The 23,142-nt window shown below is 41.4% G+C and overlaps 1 protein-coding gene across 1 annotated transcript in view; it reads left to right on the plus strand.

Annotated features, from left to right (window-relative positions):
• UPF2 (UPF2 regulator of nonsense mediated mRNA decay) overlaps positions 1 to 23,142 on the plus strand; it is a 111,134-nt gene that overhangs the window by 83,031 nt on the left and 4,961 nt on the right. Inside the window, exons 18-21 of the mRNA XM_089686335.1 lie at positions 5,144 to 5,248; positions 8,804 to 8,902; positions 10,773 to 10,940; positions 21,587 to 21,728. Coding sequence (XP_089542461.1) covers positions 5,144 to 5,248; positions 8,804 to 8,902; positions 10,773 to 10,940; positions 21,587 to 21,728 — 514 coding nt within the window. The remainder of the gene's footprint in view (positions 1 to 5,143; positions 5,249 to 8,803; positions 8,903 to 10,772; positions 10,941 to 21,586; positions 21,729 to 23,142) is intronic.

Below are 23,142 nucleotides of genomic sequence, written 5' to 3' on the forward strand. Positions count from 1 at the left end.
CAGGCAGCCTGGCAGTATCACTGTCACACACAGGTCCTGCCCCATTTATGCAGCTAAGTGTCAGGAGTTCCAATGGAACTGGAGCAAGTGAGCTCATAACGGTTGTTAGCTGTGTGGGTGGGTAGGGGGGTTTTGGGCAGGGTAGGGGGGAAAACTACTTGGTTAGGAAGGAAAAGGAGGATGGGCTATCAGCATTTCTGGAAATAATGTGCTTCTAACACTGTAGGAATCTGTTTTGTTAACTAAATCATTTTTCTTTTTTAAAAGCTTTGTGTACCTGGGCAAACATGGCTACCATTTTAGGTGCCTCAATCTGTGTTTATAATAATAATAAAAAAACTTAGAGGGAATCAAAGCAAATAAATGCCCAAGTACACAAGCCCTTAGTGATGACTTATTTCTACAGATGTGTGGATGATTCACTTCACTCTGACAAACTCTGCACTGATGAATGATTCTATCCACAAGCTGAAAAATCTTATTTTGCCACAACCCACCTACCCCTTCACAATATTATCTTTTTCTCTACCTAGTCTGTAAACGTGTGTGTGTTTTTGTTTTTTGTCTCTTTTTTTTTTTTTTGTTGTTACTCATTATAGAGTAGTCGAACTGTTTTAACTAATTACTTAACCCGACAAGGAAGGGACGAATACAGGTAATTAGGGAGGCACCGAAATTTCGGCCACCGAAACATATTGGCCGAAAATTTAGCCAATACAGGTGCCAATACAGGGGACTGTGTGTAGATGTGAGGGGGGGCGGCGGCAGAGAAAGGCAGGAGAGGAGCAGTGTATACAGTGACTGGCTTTCACTATATGCCAGTACCGTTTTTTAAATGTAATTACCGGATTTTGTTTTTCTTCACTATAGCTCATAGAATGACCTGTCATTTTCCCCGAGTTAAAAAAGTTATTCTCTGAGCTATAGTGAAAAAAAAAAAAAAAAAGTGAGCAATTTCATTTCGCTGCACCACTACATGTAATCAAATTAAGATATACAAAAACCTTGAAACATCTTGTATACATGGATGGCACAAAAAATAGATCAGACTAAGTTCGACTAAGCGTCTACTCTTGTGAAAGCCTTATAACAAAATTTTTTTTAAACCTCAGAAACCTCCATAAAAAATGCAAACAATATTGTGGTAAATTAGTTGTGGATTCCTGTGATATGTTTTAGCCGCCCTGTTTAAATAGTGTAAAATACACTCACCAATCAGTTAAAAGTAAAGAAAAGGTTCACCGCTTATATAAACCAAAGGTGTCAGTATCCAAAATAAACCAAAATCATATATTCAATAGATCAGTTATAGAAAAGTCCCACACCATGCAGTGTGCAAACAAAATCTCATAGTGCTTAGCAATATTCTTCATGCAAATTTCTATTCTTGCTCCACATCAGTGTACAACTTTAATGCACTTGCCAACCATCCATGACCCCTTTAACAGGTCAAATGTGCTTGTTTTCCCAGGGTTTTATATCTCATTGGAGTTCTTCTCTATATTCTCCAGCTGTCATCCTAATATGGCAGTATCCCTCAACACCAAATCATCAAAAGCCAAGAGAAATTCTCTTTGTGTAGTATTTATTAGAATCCTATAATCTTAACAACAAGGGTGAATCTCACAGGTTCTGGTGTCCAGTATTTCGTCAACGTCACTCAGCTCTCCAAAGCCGGTGTGTGTTCCATTCGCCGGAACCGGAAATGACGTTAAATCCGTAGACCCGGATGTGGTAGAACGTATCACTCTGCCTCTACATGTTTTGCTGAACTGGCATCCTCAGGAGGCTCCACTTTGCCATTTTCCCAGGGCCTTAAATATTCTACCATGATTCCCAATTGACTAATGCTTATCTGACCACCGCAAGATGGCAGTTAGTCGGTTTCTGGTACTTTGATCTACTTTTATTCAACCCTGTGTGAATTTGTGCCATGATGTACATTCCTAGCTTTAATTCCATCATAAAACAAATATAAAAACGAATATATAAAATTGTTAGCACACCAAATAACATTATATAAACTTATTCAAAGGACTGAAGTACCCCTACCTCCTGTTTCCTATATCCATGATTATGCTACAATCTAGTGGTCTAGAAGAAAAATAATACTTAGTAAACTTTCTCCAAATACTAGTTTGATTCCAATCGCACAGGGTTGAATAAAATAAATCTAAATACTGGAAACCGGATAAATGCCATTTTGCGGTGGTCAGATCGGCATTAGCCAATTGGGAATCAATGCAGAGTATTTAAGACACTGGAAAAATGGCGGAGTGGAGCTTCCTGAGGACACCATATCGGCAAAACCTGTAGAGGCAAAGTGGCACGTCTGCCACATCCTGGTCTACTGATTTCACGTCCGTTCCGGTTCTGGCGATTGGAACACACGCCGGCTCTGGAGAGCAGAGTGGCGGTGAGAGATCATAGCTGAGTGTATTAGTGCCAAAATACTGGACACCAGAACATGTGAGATTCACCCTTGTTGTTAAGATTATCTTATTCTAATAAGTACTACACTATGAGAATTTATTTCTCTTGGCTTATGATGATTTGGTGCTGATGGATACTGCCATATTGGGATGACAGCTGGAGAATATAGAGAAGAAACCCACTGCGATATAAAACCCTGGGGTAAGCACATTTGACATTCTTTTAGTTAAAGGGTCATGGATGATTGGTGAGTGCATTAGAGTGGTACACAGTGGGGGAGCACGAATAGGAATTTACATGAAGAATATTGCTAAGCACTACAAGATTTTGTTTGCACACTGCATGGTGTGGGACTTTTATATAACTGATTTATTGAATATATGATTTTGGTTTATTTTGGATATTGGTATTTTTTCACCTTTTTGGTTTATGTAAGTACCAAACCTTTTAATTTTAGCTAAAAAAGAGGGCAGTTTTCTTTATGTTGGATTACTAGTTTAAAGAGCTGGGAACATCCACCAATGCACCTCAGGTCCCCTAGGTAATTATAATAGCCTTGGTCAGGCCACCATCGTGATGGCCTTTATCTTGAAGTAGTGTACCCTACCATCAGCGGGTACCCTGCAGCTATCAAAATGCCTGAACAGTGGCTGCATTCTAAAGGAAGTAGCTGCTGTTTGGATGATAATTTTTAGTCCGACTCCTTCAGTTTTCTTATCTAAGGAGATCAAGATGGAGGGTGCCAGCAGGGCCACATATGGTTCGAATTTCAGCCGTTTCATCAGAAATCAGATGACATCTGTTTCAAATATTGCCAGTTTTAGCTACTGACAGTCACCAGCTCTCTGCTCATGGAGTGGACTTGGATCGCTCAGTCCTCCTTAGAGCCAACGGGACAGTTGCAGCATGAGACCAATAAGCGCTTCATCTGCAAGTGTTGGAATTTCTTTTAGGCTGTAGAACATCAATTGGTTGTTCTTTGCTCTTTGTACCGAAAACCCAGCACCCTTAAGTTACTGATGAAGAGGTTAGTAAAACTGCAAAGAACAATAAATGTGTTGAACGAGAAAAAGATCTTCCCTTGGTCTGGTCATTATCTCTCAACACCATTAAGCCCTTGTGTGCAGAGATACCTTTTAGCTTTCATTTTGTACTCCTTGTTGGTGAGCAGGAAGCAAGGTGGAGTAGTAAAGTTGAAAACATCATTGCTGCCTATGTAAACTCTTGCTTGCCAATTCTAAGTTAGAAATCATGGGACTTTTTCAGTTTCGTGTTTAAAATAACATCTATTGCTTTTCTCTCTCTTGAGTAGTGTTGTTAAAGGTGTACTTAACGCAGTCAAGAACCAATTATGTGAGAGGCGTTTTAACAATACAATATTTACCTTTTATAAACCAGACAACATACCATACCACTACTAAACAAATAGAAGTATGACTGTATTAAGACACACACACACACACACACACACACACACACACACACACACACACACACACACACACACACACACACACGTGTGTGTATGTGTTTGTGTATATGAAAGTGAACACCATACCTAGTACTGAAGTAATGAGAACTTGGACTCCATTCAGGGCTGGTAATAACTTATGCCGAGGAGTTCATTATACGGTCTAAAAGGAAGCCCAGATTCCCCTTATTAGAGCAAAATGTAAGCTTTGCTACTGTGCCATCAACAATGTTGCATTAATGGTGATGTGGGTGACCGCAACACCAGTCTTATTTTAAAAAAAAATAGACCTGGGTTGAAAAATTCAAATTCCCAAACTAAAAACGTTGAAAATAACAACATCCCTAACTGAAAAAACTAATGGGGTTTTGTAGGCACCATACAACAAAAAGAATCAAAACATATGTAACAAATACAACTTTATTGATAAAATTTAAACCACTATTGTGGTAATAAGAATTGAGCACACATAATACATTCATCTTAAAAACATGTATTGTTAACCAGTATAATTGATATACATCACTGCAAAATAAATGTCTAAGTAGCCTGGGTATCATAACTGGCATAGTTTAGTGCGCGTTGATACTTGGCTTATATTCTCCGACACGTTTCATGGGACACAGTCCGCTTCTTCAGGGAGACAAAGTATAAAGCTCTGAAATTGTACAAAACAAGCCAGAGAATGAAAATACACCCATAACATAATAAAATCACAACAAATAAATCTAACACGCTCTGTTAGCCTATTACCTAATGACATCAATGACTTTGCAGGAGGCCAGCGGAAAAAAAACATGAGCATAAGGTCCTGGCAGAAAAAGAGAGGATCTCTCAATCACAAAGTATCGATGTCCACCAATAAGGCATAGTTTACTAGTTTGCAACAGGAGACTGTAAAATGTCAAAAGGATCAAAATGTTTAAAATATCCCAGGGAATTCCAAACTACACCCCTACTCCACACACTAGTTCTATATTAAGCCCCTAGAAATGGGACTACGATGCAAAAAAGACAGAATGTCTATAATACCTCTAATGGGACTAACAAATTGATACTGTTGAATTCTCCATTACACTGTTGCCAAACTTTCTACATTATCCAACTTCATTGAAAACTTTGAGGATTTTATTACCCACATTTTAAATTAAGAGGGATTATACTTTATGTAGTATTTCCCATTGGTAGCTATAATTTACAGTGCCAAGTTTCATTAGTGAATAAAACTTGTTTTTTAAGGATGCTTCTGAAAATGAAGAGGACGAAAGAGAGGAAGAAGAGGAGGAAAACACAGATTACATGACTGACTCAAACAAGGAGAATGAAACTGATGAAGAAAACACAGTACGTAACTTTTTTTTTTTTTTTTTTTGGTGTTCACAGCAAGAACGAGATCCACTCTAGTCAAAACCTATTGCCTCCGAGTTGGATTGTGTGCTGCCTGTTTTTTCTAAGGTTGGGGAATAAAATAAAGTTTTACATTTTGGATCAATTGCATGTTCTGGTGTAACTTTTCTGGATACAGTGGGAAAAATGCGCTTTTTACATTGATCACGACTGGTGAATTTCCCTCTTAAATTGGTGATTACTGGAAGAGGTGGTGACTTATGTAGGTTGTCAGTAGAAAAGCGCCTTCTTAACTTGGTGGTCAGTGAAGTGGTCCCTTACATTAGGGGTCAGTGGGTATAGTGAATAATTCCCTTACTCTAACATACACATGTGGTATCGCTGAGATTGTGAGGAGCAGAATTTATTTTGGGTTGTTCTTTGGTGGTAGGTTATGGTAGTAGCAAGAAATACACCGCTAAATTAAAAAAATTTATTTTTTTGAAACCGTTTTCCTTTTGATAATAAAAAAATTTAAATCCGGAGATATCCATTACCATTCACCACCAAGTGTAAGCCCAATCTGTCCTGAAAAAAAACAAGGTATATTCCATTTGCGTGTACAAATGTATGGTTTTACTAACATGTCAAAGTTGCTAAATTGTGCTTAGGCATTAAGATTTGTTTGAGCATTCGGCTCAAAGGGGTTAAATACACAGAGAAAATGCATTTGAGGGAGGTCTTTTACTTGCTAAGGGATTTGCATTTCTATCCATTCAGGACTACATTTTACACAACCATTTCCCATCATGGCAAGGAGGGACTTTCTCAGTTGTTAAAATAGCAATGTTGTCTACCCTCCCATAATTGGTCATTTGCACCGTGAAGGAGCAACCAAAGACTAATGAGGTCATTACTCTGCTCTCTAATTGCACATCTAATTGGCTCCCTGTAATGCTCCTTTGAGTAATTTCAAGAAGCTGATTTATCAAATGTAGGATTTTGTTCTTCCATTTAACCTCCTCCCGCCCACCGTATAAGGAAATGACGGGCGGGCGGTTCTCTCGTTCTGGGAGGACGTCATATGATGTCCTCCCACTCTTAAATGAACGTGCGCGCCCCCGGGGGCTCACAGCATGGTGATCGATGGTGCGCTGTGTCCCTGGGACACAGGATCACTGATCAGTGGAAAGAGTTGATGACCTTGGCTCTGTCATGTGATCAGCTGTGTCCAATCACAGCTGATTGCATGTAAATAAGGAAAATTATTTACAGTTATGGTTATCGGTATTCCTTTCCTCACGAGCTGTCATGCTGACAGCTCGTGAGCAAAGGAGAGCCGGCAATCAGCATTCCTCAGATGGGACATGTACACTGATCATCAGTGCCCTGATGATCAGTGTAGCCCCATCAATGCCATATAGTGCCTACCAGTGCACATCAATGCCACCTATCAGTGGCCTTCTGAGTTGCCTTTCAGTGCCACCTATCAGTGCCATATGAGTGCTGTCTTTCAGTGCCCATCATTGATGCCTGTCAATGCCCATCAGTGCCACCTTCCAGTGCCTCCTCATCAGTGCAGCCTATCCATGCCCATCACTGCAGCCTCATAAGTTCACAGCAGTGAAGGAGAAAAATCACTTATTTACAAAATTTTATAGCAAACTAAAACTTTTTTTTTTTTCAAAATTTTCAATTTTTGGTTTGTTTAGCAAAAAATAAAAAAAACCATAGGTGATTAAATACCACCAAAAGAAAACTCTGTACTCATATGAAATTTTTATAATTTTTTTTTGAGACAGTGTTGCATGACCATGCAATGGCCATTCAAAGTGCGAACGCGCTGACAGCTGAAAATTGGCCTGGGCAGGAAGGGGATGAAAGTGCCCGGTAGACAAGTGGTTAAAAAAAACAAAAACCTATAACCCTTGTTCCTACTGCAGCCGTAACTGTGATGAGGCAGAAAGAGGTTGTGGACAAACTGTTTGTTTGTTTTTTTATGTAGAAGTTCTTTAATGTAGAAGTGATCTGGGTAGCTGTCTCTAAGAAGAGTACCTGTCACTCAGTATGGATTAATACATAAGCAGCCTGTCGCACAGCTTAGATCAGGGGTCCTCAAACTTCTTAAACAGGGGGCCAGTTCACTGACCTTTTTACTGTTGGGGGGGGCCAGACTATAGTTTGAGAAAAATATGAGCAAATCCCTATGTACACCGCGCATATTATTTTATTTGCAGTGAAAAAAAAACAGGAAAAAAAACGAAGATATTTAAAATACACTGTAACGCACTGGACACCGCAATGCACTGTGCCTGGTGTGTTCTCCTCCTGGCTACAGCAGGTGAAATCAGGGGCTTCCAGGCTGCCGCTCGCTGGGTCCTCGTGGCCTAGCTATTTTATATAATTGTTTTTTTACTGAAATTATAAGTCCTGTAAACATTTTGTGCAAATTTCATGTGAAACAAAAATTTGTGGCAACAATCATTTTTATTCATTTTATTTTAATAAATATTTATAAAAAAAAAAAAAAAAATCATTTTTATTCTGCAGGTCCTTTTTATTTCAGAAAAAAGTTCTGGGGACAGATTTTAAAGTATTTAATGCCCATCTTCGCTTGCAAAATAGTTCTTCCAGCAACGTGACTGCGCACATTTATGCCTCTCATATCAGATTGGAATTCAGCTTAAAATATAAAGTGTTACTAAACCCAGGACCCTGCATTCACTATATCTGGTCTCCCACAGTACAGAGAACATGGAAATGCAATTATTTTAGTAAATATAAACTACTAAATACCTTTTCTGATCAACAGAGCAGTCTTGTGACTTCTATCAGTGTCCAGCAGAGCACATGTTAAAGCTTGTAGGAGGATTTTTCAATTTTTCTTTAGAAGGATGCAGAACCCCTGACCTCTGTCTGGACAATGCTGATTGGCCCAGTGCTGATCACATGCACTCTGCCAAGAAGAAAAAAAAACCTGACAATACCCACCAAACTGAGCATGTACCGAGTGTCTCCAAACGATATGTCTTATCAGGGGATAAGAGGGGGACACTGGAAGAAGGGGAGGATCAGAGAAGTTAGGATCAAACGGCATTTTTACATAATGCAGAGGATTAACCCCTTAGGTTTAATGGTGAGTATAACAAGCATGCTTTACTGCATATACAGACTGATTTTACTGTTGTGGGTTTAGTAACACTTTAAAGCAGAACTAATGGCAGAGATACTCACCTTTTCAAACGGTCCTTCCGGCACTGGCATCTTCTCTTGTGTGCTGGTTATCAGGCCTCTTCATTGACAGATGCCGATGACATCACACCTGCACGTGCACGGAAATGAATCATCACAGGATACGGAATCAGGCTGGTTGCTGTAAGTTGAGCTGTGCATGCCCAGCACAGCTTATGTTCTGAAAATCGCTGTGATCAGACAAGTAGATGTAGTTTATTGCAGATGGTACATTGCATATCTCTTCTGTAATAAAAACCCGGCCTGCTCACAGTGAGTTACAGTGAAACGTTCGTTTGCTTTAACTGTTCTCTCATACACAAACTTCTCTTTTCTTTTCAGGAGGTGATGATTAAGGGAGGTGGGATAAAGCATGTACCCTGTGCAGAAGATGAAGACTTCATTCAGGCTCTAGACAAGATGATGCTGGAAAACCTTCAAGTATGTGACTTTCTGCCAAGTACTGTTCTTTAGTCAGAGTTCATTTATCAAATGCCAAGTGATCTAAGTCTTATCAAGCAGTGCAGTGTTGCCTGAAGAATGGCAAATTACATTTATGGGCTTTCATCTTGGGGTATTTTCAGTCATCTGTGTGCTGGAAATTTTGCAAAGGTTTTCTTGTTTTTTTGTTTGTTTTTTTTTTTTTTACTCCTATACCGCACGTACATCCTGTTTTTAGACTGTATTTTAAATCTTACATTTATTTTTTATATTTATATTTATGCAAACACCACATTTTGATTGCTAAGTGGGGTCTATATCCTTGAAAGGACAAAAAATTATTAGTTTTCAGATAGAATGAGAAAGGAGTATGGGCCCTGACAGGTTTTGGTTTGTGTCCCCTTTAAAGGTCTGCCCTCACTATTTGCCAGAGTGATCACTATCACAGAGTGCATATAGGGGGGGAAATCTAAAATGTTATGGTTGTCACTGGACAAAAATTGAAGGGATATCTTGTGTGGAAATCATCCCCAATAAATGTCAGATGTACAAAAATTTCCACTCACTTCCTGTTATGAGTATTGGACAGGAAATGTACAGAAATCACTCCATTGGAAGCACAGAAAGCTTTGACAGAAGCTTTACGGTTTATTCAAAAAAGGAAGAAAATAATCAAATTACCGTTGCTTTTCTTGACCCTTTTTGTGTGTTAATGCACGTGTGTAAACCTAATGCATAAATATATATAGGGTGCGGCGCTCCAGCAATAATCAATGTATCAAAAGGTATAGATGAGAATAATATAAAATACATAAAGTGACTTGTGATAAGGTGCCAACATATAAAGTGACTTTAGTGATATCATGTATTCTGTCACTGCAAAAGTGACTCGCGGTGAACAATAATAATGGAAGGAATCTCCAGCAATAGGTGCTCCATTCAAACCAAATATTGAGGTGACCGGTATATGTGATAAGGCTGTGCACTCACCAGATGCACAGTTAATCTGCGCATGTAGAGACAATGCTCATGTAGGGCACGCTCCAGGCTCCCGTTATCAATCTGGTCTGGTCAGGTACTTCCATCACTGCTCTCCTCAGCTGGTAAAGTGGCCTCACTTCCTCTTCAATAAGGCTCTGTGGGTTGTTGATGACTCACAAAGCACCCAGAAAAAGAGGAGGCCAATAGTGTAATACCGTTTTAAGCATATGCACTTTAATTCAGTTCAAAGGCAGTAGTACAGGGAAAAAAAACAGTTGCACTGACCGTATGATGATGACCAAAATGGCCGCCGGGACCCATGTGGTGCCGACGGCGTATTGTCACAACGCTGTGGTACCTTGTCACAAGTCACGTTATGTATTTTATATTATTCTCATCTATACCTTTTTGATACATTGATTATTGCTGGAGCGCCGCACCCTATATTTATTTATGTTCTGAAAGGTTTTTTTGGTATCCTTTGGTGCATTGGCTGCTCTTCTGACTTATAGCGCTCGCTTTTACCTTGTTTTTTGATTAAACCTAATGCATAATTTTAAGAGCCTTCAGTGTTTGAGTACGCTCTGGTTTACGTCAATTGAACTTGTCATGCAACTTGCGAGTGCAAAGTCGCATCCCATATCTTTCATTGGCCCCGTTCTAATCGCTGCGACTCCAAAAAAGGTTCTGGCGCTATTTTTGTGTGATTTGCTTTGCCATCTATAGTTGCACTGAGTGGCAGCAGGTCGCAATGAATTCGCAGAACATAGCCAGACCTCAAAGTTGAATGACTTTTGGGGTCTCATTGATGTGAACCAGGGCTAAAGGAGTTTTTCTCAGTCTAAAAGAATGATCTTCTTTCTTCTTAAAATTATTTGTTTGGTTTTAGCAACGCAGCGGAGAGTCTGTGAAAGTACACCAGCTAGATGTTGCCATACCCTTGCATCTGAAGACCCAACTGAAGAAAGGACCAACCTTAACCAGTGTGGAGGGAGATACAGACTGTGGAGACACTATGCCATTTGTAATGCTAACCAGAAGAGGCAACAAACAGCAGGTAACTGAATTAAAATATTTTTTCTTTATGGAAGGTTAGTACAGAAATATGTGGCACTAGCAGGAGTGTCTTTAATACAGTATTACATCGAGTTTATATAGCGCCAAAGGGTTTGCTCAGCGCTGTTCAATAGAGGGGGGGACAATACATGAAACCGTACAGCAACTACAAACAGCACACAAGGGGTTAGAGGGCTCTACTCTTTCGAGCTTACAATCTAGAATCTGGTCTGTTCTTCTATCCATTACACAGCATCAGTATTGCTAGACTTTTCCAAAAACTTGTGCAGACTTAAAACTAGGCAATTCTTTTTTATTGATTTTTTTTTTTCTTGCACTTGAAGGGTATATTAAATCTGAACTCCCAGGTGACTATTAAAAATGTATATATTAAAGTAGTTCTAAAGTCTATTTTTTTTTTACCTGAATACATTCTCTGCATTAAGGTAAAAAAATGGCCCACAAACTTTTCTTCCCATCGCTATTACTAAACACTTACCTGACTGCTGCCTCTGCTCCAGTGCTCTGTTGGCTGCAGCACCACTCCCTGTCACTGAGAAACTGCTACTGTCCGTCAAACTCCTGTGAGGAGGGAGCAGGGTGTAACTTACTCGTGCGGGATTGCCAAAGAGGAGCTAAGGGATTCAGCGATGTGCTCATCCGAGCCAGCCCTGCTCTCCCTCTTCTCTCCCTAGCACTGGCATCTCAACTGTGGGCACCCAGCTTCCTGAATAGCCCGGCAGTCTTCTGGGACCTGTAAAGTGTCCCAAAAGACTGTAGGTGGAAGGAGAGAGGCTGAAGTGGGAGTAGATACCTGTCAAAACTTGGTACCACCTCCCCCCGCCCTAAAAAAATTGCATGCCAAATGTGGCAGGGGAGAAGTACTTAACCACTTGCCGCCCAGCCACCGCATATAAACGGTGTCAGGGCGGCACCCGTAGGCAAAAGCACGTTTTAAAACGGCTGCCTTCAAAACAGGTAGGGGGCACGCGCCCGCCCTACCTGTCCCGCGGGTGTCAGCAGACGGGTCACGGACGGTTTTTACCGGCCGTTTTCCTGCGATTGACGGCGATCGCTGACACAGAGCAGGGCTGCATTGTTTACACACAGCCCTGTTCTGTGTCAGTTCTCTGACAGCTTGTGAGAAGCTGCAGAGTTTCTCTCCCTGGATCAGCTCCCCCCTCCCTCCCCCCCCCGTCCAGTACACCCCCCCCGCCCCCTAGTAAAACACTCCCCTTACACAGCAAATTCTAAAAATGTTAACCCCTTCCTCCCCAGTGACATTAGTACAGTTTCAGTGTTTTTTTTTTTCTTCACTGATCACTGTATTGGTGTCACTGGGGATGTCAGTGACCCCAAGTCAGTTCCCCCCCAGTGTCAAAATGTCTGCCGCAGTCCTGCCATATGTCGCTGGTCGCCGCCATATGTCGCTGATCGCCGCCATTATTAGTATAAATAAAAATTAAAAATTCCAGTATCTTTCCCACCATTTGTAAACGCTATAACTTTCACGTAAACCAATTAATTTACACGTATTGAGATTTTTTTTAGCAAAGACATGTCGCAGAATGCATTTTGGCAGAAATTTATGACTAAATTTGATTTTTGCATTTTTTTTTACTGGACATGTTTTATAGCAAAAAGTCCAAAATATTTTTTTTTTTCCTCAAAATTGTCAGCCTTTTTTTTTTATAGCGCAAAAAATAACCGCACAGGCGATCAAATACCACCGAAAGAAAGCTCAATTTGTGGGGGAAAAAAAAGGATGTAAATTTCATTTATGTACCGTATTGCATGACTGCGCAATTGTCCGTTAAACTAGCGCAGCGCTGTATAGCAGAAAAATGGCGTAAATTGCTTTATCTATACCATAGTTTTGTAGACGCTATAACTTCCACACAAAGCAATCAGTATACACTTATTGGGATTTTTTTACCAAAAACATGGAGCAGAATACATTTTGGCCTAAATTTATTACTAACTTTGAGTTTACTATATATTTTTTATAGCTGAAAGTAAAAAATATTATTTTTCTTCAAAATTTTTGGCCTTTTTTTGTTTATAGCGTGAAAAATAAAAAGTGCACAGGTGATCAAATTACACCGAAAGAAAGCTCTATTTGTGTGAAAAAAAGGACGTAAATTTCGTTTGGGTGCAGCATTGCATGACCGCGCAATTATCAGTTGAATTAGTGCAGCGCCGAGTAGCAAAAAGAGGGCTGGTCATTAAGGGGGGTAAATCCTCAGGAGCTCAAGTGGTTAAAGCAGAACGTCCCCTTTTGGGCGGAGCTCAGTTTTAAAAAGTCCTTCCCCAATCAATACCCCAGGTTTATACAAGGATTAAACCCTTGCAGTACGAGGGCAGCCACACTGCAAGGGAGGTTTTTTCCAGAAGATGGGCTTTAAGAGCTTTATTTTTTACCCCAAACTGTATTTGAAAGCTGAGTCAGAAAATATGGTATTGGGTCTATTTCTTTTCAGTTGTTTTTTAATTTGAGTCTGTTTTAATTTCTGTTTTTTTAACGTTTATATACAAAAATCAATTTTTAAATATTTTCCCAAGAAAAACAGGCTACTACGCAAGTGAGCCCCAAGGGCCATAGAGTAAGTGTTAAAGGGCCACAGTCTAGTCACCGGCCTGTAAGCTGTAAACCAAAGTAATTTTATTAACAGGCTGTAAATATGTGCTGATACACGATTGAAAAGAAGTCTAAAGCTCCACCAGCTGGCTCAAAGAGAAAACCTAAGAGTAATATGTATACAGTTGTGACCAAAATTATTCAACCCCCAATGCTGTAAAGGGGTTTAGGGACTATAGTGTACATTTGGAATTGTATTCAGAATCAAATCCTACAAGGACGTTGTAACTACCCAAATGCAACTAAAATGACATCAATTGTTTATGTAATACAGTAGTAAATGGTTCTTATGTGGTTTCTTCATTGCCACAATTATTCAACCCCTTAAAGACTACCACTCTGAAGAACAGAGGTTCATACAGGTGCTTTCCATCAGGTATTGAAAACACCTGTGGATGTCACCGAGCAGCAATCAAGCATAATAAGCACCAATTAGGCAGCTTTAAAATGACTGTGATACTCAGCTCCTTCTAGACATTTACTGGTGTGGTTACAAACATGGTGAAGGCAAGAGAATGGTCCAGGAAGACAAGAGAAGAGGTGATTTCTCTTCACAGGAAGGGCAATGGCTATAAGAAGATTGCAAAGATGTTAAACATACCAAGAGACACCTTAGGAAGCATCATTCGCAAATTCAAGGCAAAGGGCACTGTTGAAACGCTACCTGGTCGTGGCAGAAAGAAGATGCTGACTTCGACTGCTGTGCGCTACCTGAAGCGTAGAGTGGAGAGAAGTCCCCGTGTGACTGCTGAGGAACTGAGAAAAGATTTGTCAGATGTGGGTACAGAAGTTTCAGCCCAGACAATAAGACGCACACTGCGTAATGAAGGCCTCCGTGCCAGAACTCCCAGGCGTACCCCCTTGCTGTCTCCAAAGAATAAGAAGAGTCGACTGCAGTATGCCAAAAGCCATGTGGACAAACCACAAAAGTTGTGGGATAGTGTTCTGTGGACTGATGAAACAAAATTAGAACTGTTTGGGCCCATGGATCAACGCTATGTTTGGAGGAGGAAGAACAAGGCCTATGATGAAAAGAACACCTTGCCTACTGTGAAGCATGGTGGAGGGTCAATCATGCTTTGGGGCTGTTTTGCTTCTGCAGGTACAGGGAAGCTTCAGCGTGTGCAAGGTACCATGAATTCTCTTCAGTACCAGGAGATATTGGATGGAAACGTGATGCAGTCCGTCACACACCTGAGGCTTGGGAGACGTTGGACCTTTCAACAGGACAATGATCCCAAGCATACCTCCAAGTCCACTAGAGCATGGTTGCAGAGGAAAGGCTGGAACATTTTGGAGTGGCCATCGCAGTCACCAGACTTAAATCCGATTGAGAACCTCTGGTGGGACTTAAAGAAAGCAGTTGCAGTGCGCAAGCCTAAGAATGTGACTGAACTGGAGGCCTTTGCCCATGAAGAATGGGCGAAGATACCCGTAGATCGCTGCAAGACACTTGTGTCAAGCTATGCTTCACGTTTAAAAGCTGTTATAACTGTAAAAGGATGCTGTACTAAGTACTAAGATTGAATGTCACTTGGGGGTTGAATAAAACTGATAATGCTGTGAGCACAGAAAAGACATTTGTGGTTATTTCATTATAACTGTTATGTTATATTTGTCTGACCTACAAGTGCCTCTTTAATGTAAATGTAAGCAAGATGACTGAATGATCAAAAGCAATGTCAAACTGGCCAAAACACTCAATTTCAGTGGGGGTTGAATAATTTTGGTCACAACTGTATTTCATATTTTAGCTGGCTAAAATGTTTGATTTAGCGGTCACCACAGTAAATACAGGTACACAACCACAACACATCTACTTCCAAGGCGTCAGCAAAGCTGGTTAAAGCTTGTTAAATGATATGTAAATGCTGAATGAATGATGCTCTTCAAACTAGCATTTAGAAGCTTAAAGATTAATCTGTGCCAAGTGTACCAGTCCTTATGTTTGAGAGTTGCCAAGAAAATTTAAATCTTAATGTACTGATAATTGTTGTTTCATAACTGGCAGTGCAACCTAGAAAGGATTTTACTTCACTTATCAAATAGAGGAAACTCTTAAGATCACTTTAATGTACATTTTTAAAAAGTTGTTGCTGGAGCAGTACCTAGAGTTCCTGTCAAATAAAGCCTCTTCACATCCAGGATTATCCATTGTACTCATTAACCTACTGAACTTCATTCATAAAACAGAACGAGGAGCAGTGAATGAAAAGGATTACTTGTGAAATGACACCAGCCTGAGTGCTCTTTTTTTAAGATTGAAAACTATCCAGTGTGTTAATTTGGATTTGGAATTCTGTAGTTCATTGTTTGATTGCATGTATTTCTTCCAGTCCTGAGGTAGCGCAGACTTTGTAAAATGAGATCTATAGGCACAGCATACATTTTCAGTATTCATAACAGCAATGTAATCCCAATTCAAAAAATATATTTATCAAAGTAAGCTTATTTGAAATTTTCTATTCTTGTTGCGAGTGCTGCCTGTGTTTTGCCATTTCTTTCAACAAGTTCCTGGATTTTGTGCATTCTGCTTGCTTCTCTGCTCATTCCTTTGGTTTACTTTCAATTCCTAAGGACTACATGCCTAATGGTAACTTGCTGCTTTTAAAGCAAAACTTGCCATAACACTTTGATAACAATTAATGCTCTTTAACAAAATGGCATCCATTCCACATGAATAATTATGCAGCAAAATTAGTATGTGCTGTAAACTTCTACCAGCTCCTGTTTCTTCTTGCTGGAGGCCATCATTTTGATTGAGTCGGGGGCGATCGTGAGCAGCGCAGGGAATGGCAGCTCGTTAGCCGCGCTCCTCCACTTCCGGGCACATTACGCCTTCCTCTGCCTCCTGGGGAGCCCGATCTGTCCCCCATCCTTCCCCTCACCCTCCGCTGACCCCCCCCGCCAACTATGGGGAAGAAATCAGCAGCCTCCCGCGCCCGCTTGCAGAGCCGACCCGCTGATACGGCCTACTTGCGAGCGGAATCCCCGGCCTCGATTTTGGCTGCATCCCTGCCGCTACCCTTGGTGGTCCGGACACCATGTCAGATATGGAGAGCCTGCCTGACATCTCTATAGACCTCCCACAGACCCCCTTGGGGGGGCCGCAGACCGCCCGCGGCCCTCCTTGGGGGGGCCGCAGACCGCCCGCGGCCCTCCTTGGGGGCCGCAGACCGCCCGCGGCCCTCCTTGGGGGGGCCGCAGACCACCCACGGCCCTCCTTGGGGGGGCCGCAGACCGCCCGCGGCCCTCCTTGGGGGGGCCGCAGACCGCCCGCGGCCCTCCTTGGGGGGGCCGCAGACCACCCGCGGCCCTCCTTGGGGGGCCGCAGACCGCCCGCGGCCCTCCTTGCGGGACGCAGACCACCCACAGCCCCCCTTGCGGGGACGCAGACCTCCTGGCCAAGTTCAAGACCATGCTGCAGCAGGAGCTTCACACTGCTACCTCCAGACTAGCCAATCATCTCACCAAGGAAATTTGCGAGTTGGGCAGCCGCACTGATGTTCTTGAAGATAAGATGGACGCCGCAGCTACGGTGTTCGAAAATCATGAACAAGACCTTACAGATCTAAAAAGAGAGCTTGCCACGGCTCTTGCGTCTGGAAGATTTTGAGAATAGGTCCCGTGGGGGTAATCTTGGCCTGCCCGAAGCCATCGTCGACCTCACGTCCACCCCTACCACGCTTTTTTAAGAGTTGGATCCAGCGATTCCGATAGACCGTTTGGAGTCCGATCGCATTCATCGGCCCTGGGCTCGAGAAAGTCTGAGGGTCCTCCCAGGGACAACATAATTTAAATTCACCTATTACCGTACGAAAGAATCGCTCCTTCGCTCTGCGCGAGACAAGCAGGATCTCCACTTTCAGGGTCATCTGTACCAGCTGTTCGTGGATCTGGCACCATCCACCATACAGAAACGTCGACAGATGAAACCTTTCACGTCAGTCCTCTTGAACCGTCACATCAAGTACCAATGGGGCTTCCCATTTAAGCTTACATTCGCGTACCAAGGTCGGAGCCATGTTGTCCACAATCTGGAAGAGGCCAAGTCAACCCTGGAGGTGCTACACCTTTTGCTCTCGCGGGATACCTCCGACGGCCCAATTCGGCCCTCCGGTTCCCATCCTCCTTCATCTCAGCTGGGGCGTATATGGGAGAAAGTTGGCAGCCGTAAACGCTCCCTCCCTAGTTCCACTCCGTTGTCTGGATCCTCCCGCTCCGATCCAGGTTGAGTACGGTTGGATGGGTAAGATTTTTTGCTTTCCAGATGGCTTGATCCACTGACGTGACTCTCCGTGTTTCTGATGGGGTGGAGACCTTGACTGGCCCTTTTGTAGGGCGAGCTTTTCATATATTTTTGTAGGTTGCGTGTTTTTAGTCTTACAGTTTGAAATATTCTAATATGCAACACTGGTCTATACTGATGGTGATCCTCGTTCCCCGCCGGCTCCTCGCTGTCCAATTTTGAGTTGAATTTTTGTTTTTTTATTACTATGATTTTTATTTATTTTTATTGTGTTTCCACTACTGTTATTGTTATACCAGGATTTTGGTTATGTGGATCTCCGGCTTCAGGTGGGGGGTGTTATTTTACCTCTATATATACTGCCTGACTACGGCCAACAGGAAAGCTCGAGATGTGGTGGTTGCTGAACTTGATCTTCTCTCCACTACACGAGCTGAGAAAGCATTACGTTGGGCCGGACATAGGTTTTATACAAGCACCAATAAACCGGGGCCAGTGTTGGTCAAGAAACTTAATTCGCTTGGTCGCATGCATAAACCTATTCAACTCCGAATGAGGGGCGGTGGCCTTACCTCGGACCCTGTGAAGATAGATGTTTCCGGAACTGTGGTCTACGCGGGGACGTCTTACACATTTGGTGGTCGTGCCCGCGATTGATAAGCTTCTGGTCTAGGGTTTTTGGTTTGCTACAAACGCTATTTCACAGGGATGCAAGGGTGACCCTTCTGCATTGCCCAATTTTGGGTCTGTCTAGATCTCAGCAGAAACTGGCATCCTACCTGTTTATGTCGGCCAAATATGCCATAGCTCAAGCTTGGAGAACCCCTTTGGTTGTCTTTCAAGGGCTGAAGACCCGGATGAACGATATATTGATCAATGAACAGATGTCTAGCATTCTTCATGATTCTCATCCGAGATTCCCTAAGGTTTGGGAACCTTGGATACGATACTCCTTGCCATCCCTGCCCCCTACTAGTTATAGCCTCTTATAGTTGCTGCCTGTTCTAGCCCTGGATCCGTGATTCACCTAGTCTCCCTTTCCTCTGTTTTCTTTCTGATTCCTCTTCTTTCTTTTTTTTTTTTTTTGTCATTTTTATTTTCTTTTTCCTTTCTTCTAACCTTTTTTCTTTCCTTTTTTTCTTTACGGTATTATATTGGACTACTGCTGATAATATTTGGTTCAGCTTGTTGCCATCCTTCCTTGCTGTCATTGGACATTTTGTTATTTGGCTAATACAAGTCAGCAGGATGTATCTGTTTCTGAGTTATTGTTATGCTCGGCCCCTGCATGGGTGTATATTGAGCTTGTGTTCCTAAAACAAAACTTTAATAAAAATATTGAAACAGAAATCCAGAGCAGTCAATGCCTTACTAAGAACTCCCCCCTTCTCCTTGATCTTAAAAACTATATGTCACTTTCTGTAATTAAAATGTGTGCATTTCCTGAGTGCCTTGATTGTATGATTGTGGCTTAGCTAGAGGGAAAGGCTGCAGATGCTATACAGAGCTGAAGTTCACAGTTCTGACATGGGAAATTAGAGAATCGGGGAAATAAGACCCTATCCGTGTAAGTTTAGGTCTTGTCTCCCTGGCAGCAGAATTTGTCCTGTCTATCAGCCTCATTGCTCTAATTATTGGCAAATGGTGCGTTACTGGATTTTAAACCGTATAGACACTTACTGTATTTTTTATGTTTTATATAGCTATACCTGCAAAAGCGGCCAGTATGAAGTCATCTATCAGGACTTACAGTGCATCCAGACAGTATTCACAGCACTTAACTTTTGCCACATTTTGTTATGTTACAGCCTTATTCCAAAATGGATTAAATTCATTTTTTTCCTAAACATTCTACAAACAATACCCCATAATGACAACGTGAAAGAAGTTTGTTTTGAAATCTTTGCAATTTATTAAAAATAAAAATGAAAAAAAACATATGTACATAAATATTCACAGCCTTTGCCATGGCACTCAAAGTTGTTCTCTGGTGCATCCTGTTCCCACTGATCAATCATCCTTGAGATGTTTCCACAACTTGATTGGAGTCCACCTGTGGGAAATTAAGTTGATTGGACATGATTAGGACAGGCATAAACGTGTCTTCCTTCTGGATGCACTGTAATTTTCTGACTAAAGTTCCACTTTAAGCAGTGATTATGTTGTGTTTCTTGTACTGACTGCATCCTGAAGCGCGTCCTTTCTGCACCTCTAGTCTAGACATCAGGCTCTGTGACACAAGCAGTTTGCATTCACATGACATAGTTAACGTCACTGCATTAAAGGAAGTAAAATATGTGGGAATCTTCAAAAGTAAGTTTTCAAACCTAAGGGCTCGTTTACACCATGGTGCAGAGATGTCAGTTTTTCTGCATGCGTTCTACAAGGGCACAACAAAGTCAATTGTTCTCTACGTGCCCTGGTCACACCACAACACTGGTATCACATGCAAATTTTTTCTGTGCAGAAATCTGCAACGTGTATAGAACTCATTGAAGCGCATGTGAAAGCCCCTGTCTCTGCAAGTGAAATCTGCACGTCTGTTTCCATCTGTTTTTTTGCATGTATGGTGCAAATAAGGCCTCAAGATCGTTTCATAGTTAACATTGGTTGAAAAAAGACACAAGTCCATCTAAAATTAAGTTTTTAGTTTAGATAGTAGGAGTCCACTAAAAATAACTGAAATTCAGTTGGGCAATTACTATATGATTTTAAATTTTGACCTTAGATATACTTAATTACAATGCTTAAATGCCAGAATTCTGCACAGGAAAGTTCCAGACTAAAAGTGGGGGTGTGAGTGATCAGAGTGAACGAGCCTTTTCCCATCCATTTTGCCCTCCTGATCAGGTTTTTAAATGAAAGTGGTTCTAAAATCTCAAGGTTTTTTTCTTCATGCATTCTATGCATGAAGGTAAAAACCTTCTGTGTGAAGCAACCCCCTCTAACACCCACCTGAGCCCCCTCTTGATTTAGTGATGTCCACGAGAGCCTCAGTTCTTGGGGACTCTCACTCCTAATTGGCTGAGGCAGCAGCAGGAGCCATTGGTGAGGGGGAGGTGCCGAGCTGTCTGAATGGACATGCAGAGCTACGGCTTGGGCGCACCTGCTATTGGGGCACCAGGCAGCAGGAAGAGGCCAGGAGGAAGAGGACAGGAGCACCAGCAGGGGACTCGAGATGAGGAGGATCCAGGTTGCTCTGTGGAAATAACTCCACAGAGCAGGTAAGTATAGGAACATTTTTGTTATTTTTAGAACAAGAAGACAAAACTTTAGTGTCCCTTTAAGTTACTGAACTTAGATTGATGTTTCTATGTCCAGGTACACTTTCCAGATAAAAGGCTATAGTTTAGTTCTTTTGGACCAAATTACAACCAGGGTTTCAGCAGTACAGGGAGATGCAAGATGTAAACTTTGCACAATGGGTCAAAAAAAGGGAGGAGGTGAGATAAAGACTTAAGCTGGGTACACGCATACTGAAAGTCAGAAGGTTCAACAGAAGCTGGTCGTTAGACCAGCTTCTGTTAAATGGTCAAGCTGCTTAGTCTTTGTCTTCTGGGGGTGGTTGTGAGTTTATATATTAGTTTTCACAATATATCTGTGTCTTGATAAAGACGTTTTAACATTAGTATATTAAAGCCTGTGATGCCTACATTTCAAGACCTTTGAGTGCCTTCCCTCCGTGTGAGCTGTTCCTTCACTACGTGTTTTGTATGTATACTAATGATGATTATATAATTTTACTAATTTTGTTTTCCAGTTTAAAATTCTGAATGTACCAATGTCCTCCCAACTGGCTGCAAACCATTGGAACCAACAGCAAGCAGAGCAAGAGGAAAGGATGCGGATGAAAAAGCTCACACTGGACATTAATGAACGTCAAGAACAGGAGGATTATCAGGGTATTAATGTCCTTTCCTTGTTAGGTTCCTTATTATACTCCTCTTATATTAATACACTGACATGCAGTCTCAGCCCTATTTTTTTTTTCTCCCCTCAAGATAATGAATTCAATAACTGTAACTTATGCTGTATGCCAGCTGTTTAAAACATACTGGAGCTGCCAGTACATTTGATAATTATTGGCCAGAAAACGTCACTTCAAAACATTGATACTAAGAAACATGACAGGGGGAAATGGGCTATGAAATGGTTGCAGGATCATAGTATTAAGTTGTGTGACTGATATTTCTGTGAAAAGTAAGATCATTAGGTCTAAGAAATTGTGCAGTCATTTATACCTGTTTTTTGTATATAAAAAAGAAGTTTCCATCTTAGACCATTTCAGTAGAGTTCTGTGCCATATTATAATATGGTTTCTTCTGTAGTAAGCATCCAAATCATCTTTTCTCATGTGGGGAAAAAAAAGTAAACCTTAAAACAGACTAAAAGTGTAATATTGACCACCACTGCCTAATCCTGTTAAAAATAAAACATGTATATCTTAAAGTGATTGTAAAGGCTAAAGGTTTTTCACTTTAATGCATTCTATGCATTAAGGTAAAAAAACCTTCCATGGTCAGCTCCTCCCAGCCCACCCCAAATACTTACCAGAGTTTGATCTCGATCCAGTGCTGCTCTCTCTTTAATTGTACAGTACAGGACACAGGCAACTAATTCAGTCCTTCGTAGGTTGATAATTTTAATTTCCATCAAACAATGGGGCATCCTTACATTCCTAACACGTTACGCGGTCCATATCAGTATAGACATCCAGCACAATATTTTTCCCCACTGAGATCTGATGGGTTTTCGAAGTGTTCCTTTATTTTTTTTTTAGCAGTGTATATTGACACATCAGCATCTATATGGGCACAATAGCAGTTGTATGGGCACAACAGCATAAATGCTTTTGTGCCCATATAGATGCATTACAGAAACTATATGGACACCACGGTTCAGAAAGATCTCCACCTCTCAAACGTTGCCTACCCCTGATCTAATATATCCAAAACATAACTGTACCTAAACCGTGGGTTGAAATGAAAACTCTAAAATCATTTGTAATCTTGTCTGTGTCCTGATACAATGGTGTCAGATTATTTATTACCACAACTATTTTGAAGGAACCTCCCTAACATATAGGTAAATAGCTGAATGGTGGCTCTGAACAATGAAACCTTGTGTATATTGTGCAGCCAATAGTTCCTTATTCCTCTAATGTGGTTATTTGTTGCTAAATAGCTCCACTTAATAACCAAAGTAGTACAACAAGATTTAAGAGAATATACTGGCAGGAGTACATTGAGGATTGGGTGAATTGCCCTAAATACCTTGTAAAACATTTGTCAACAGTCTGTTGCCCAACTGTGTAAG

The sequence above is a fragment of the Staurois parvus genome, unplaced genomic scaffold (assembly GCF_062004578.1).
Source record: "Staurois parvus isolate SC_StPar_1 unplaced genomic scaffold, SC_StPar_1.0 ptg000019l, whole genome shotgun sequence".
In the NCBI taxonomy this organism is placed as follows: Eukaryota; Metazoa; Chordata; class Amphibia; order Anura; family Ranidae; genus Staurois; species Staurois parvus.